At 37.8% G+C, this 2,002-nt stretch overlaps 1 protein-coding gene across 1 annotated transcript; it reads left to right on the top strand.

Annotated features, from left to right (window-relative positions):
- On the top strand, positions 1-367 carry LOC126501535 (60S ribosomal protein L37-like). The gene has a single exon (XM_050142249.1). The coding sequence runs from the start codon at positions 25-27 to the stop codon at positions 316-318; it is 294 nt and encodes a 97-aa protein (XP_049998206.1). The 5' UTR covers positions 1-24; the 3' UTR covers positions 319-367.
- Positions 368-2,002: the final 1,635 nt, after the last annotated feature.

Genomic DNA, 2,002 nt, shown 5'->3' with positions numbered 1-2,002 from the left:
TTTGGCCTCGGCGGCAGAAGCAAGATGACAAAAGGAACGTCATCCTTCGGAAAGCGTCGCAACAAGACGCACACGCTGTGCCGCCGCTGTGGCTCTAAGGCCTACCACCTTCAGAAGTCTACCTGTGGCAAATGCGGCTACCCTGCCAAGCGCAAGAGAAAGTATAACTGGAGTGCCAAGGCTAAGAGACGAAACACTACCGGGACTGGGCGGATGAGGCACCTAAAAATTGTCTACCGAAGTTTCAGGCATGGATTCCGTGAAGGGACAACCCCTAAACCCAAGAGGGCAGCTGTTGCAGCATCCAGTTCATCTTGAGGATTTCGATCTGTCATAAAATAAACGTTCTGGTTTCCAAAAAAAAAAAAAAAAAATGCAATATGTGCTGAAAATATAAATATGCAAGAAAGAAATGAAAATCTCTCTTCATCTCCCCACTTTGCACATGTTTCATGAACCATTTTTCTGTTTGTTTGTTTGTTTGTTTGTTTGTTTGTTTGTTTTTTGGAGACAGGGTCTCACTATGTAGCTCTCTCACTGTCCTGGAACTCACTCTGTAGATCAGGATGGACTTGAACTCAAACATCAGTCTGCCCCTTCTTCCTAAGTGCTGGAATTAAAGGTGGACTCTGCCACATCTGGTTCATCAACCATTTATCTCTTTAACAGAATTATTAAGTAAACTGTGTTCGTTGACTGAAACATCTGGTCCTATCAAATAAAATGTAGGCAACCTTCACTGAACTCTGACTGCTCACTGTGAATGCAGTCACATTGTTATTTGAAGGAGATACGAACTCAACATTATTTATAACTTGTAAGACAAATAGAAAACCTTTGTCTTTTATTTCATATTTGTTATGTTTTAGATGTTCTGACATGTTTTGTACTTTACACATTTTAATATGTTTCAGACTATTTCTAAAGTTTTGCATAGAATCATGTAACTGGATATCTGTACACAAAAATTACATGTTCTTTTAGTTCCTGGAAAGGGAAACCTGTTGTTTTGACCACACAGTCTGTATTTAAAGCTGTCATCATTGTTACTACCAGCTGGTTCAGTGCTGGGCAGCTAAGCCTGGCTTTCCAGTTCACCAACATGCCAATCCCCTCACATGAGGAGTGCTGGCTCAGATTCTTGTCAACATGGACTCTTTCCTCTTTTTTTGCAGTGTGAAGTCTTCAGATATTAACAGAACTCTAAAAGAATCTGGTTTTCATCTCCACTCATATAAATCAGAGGTGTGGCTTTCCGAGTAAGCTATTCATTACTTATTTAAAATAAGTAAGTTTGTTTTTAAGGAAAATGGAACTTTCCTTGGAATTAGAAGAAAATAAATAACAAAAATCTCTCAGCATGTAAGAACTCTGTACTACAGCTTGTTTGCCATACAACTCCAGAGCACTGTTTACTGAACCCCCAAACAAGTGTAATAAAACAAACTTGCCATCTAAAGCAGAGAGTGGATCCCCAAGTTCCTGAGTGCATCTGCCATTCAACACAAAAAACAAATTTTGATTTCTAATACAAACTATAATTTTATGTCTATTTTTGTTTATATTACTTTAACTGTGTAGTACAATTTGAGGTTGTGGATGACAGTTATTTTATTATTTAGAATTATGCCAGCTATCCTGTATTATTTTTTATTTCCACATCATGCTGAAATGTGTTCTCTGGAGATCTGTGAAGAACTGTGTTGTAACTTTGATAGGGACTGCATTGAATCTGTAGATTGATTTTGGTAGGATGGACATTTTTCTTATAGTAACACTACCATTTCTTTAGCATTGGAAATCTTTTTATCTTCTGATATCTTCAATTTTTTTCTGTAGAGTCTTAAAGTTTTTTATCATACAAATCTTCTACTTGCTTTAATATATATGTATATATATGTACACACACATACACACACACACATAGAGAGAGAGGGAGAGAGAGAGGAGAGAGAGAGAGAGAGAGAGAGAGAGAGAGAGAGAGAGAGAGAGAGAGAGAGAG

The sequence above is a fragment of the Alexandromys fortis genome, unplaced genomic scaffold (genome assembly GCF_014885135.2).
Source record: "Alexandromys fortis isolate MF-2015 unplaced genomic scaffold, M_Fortis_MF-2015_v1.1 scaffold_5, whole genome shotgun sequence".
NCBI lineage: Eukaryota > Metazoa > Chordata > Mammalia > Rodentia > Cricetidae > Alexandromys > Alexandromys fortis.
This window is presented reverse-complemented; position numbering and strand designations above follow the sequence as displayed.

What these genes read in the sequence shown, in the direction of transcription:
- LOC126501535 (XM_050142249.1), top strand. Translation starts at nt 25, where the DNA reads ATGACAAAAGGAACGTCATCCTTCGGAAAGCGTCGCAACAAGACGCAC.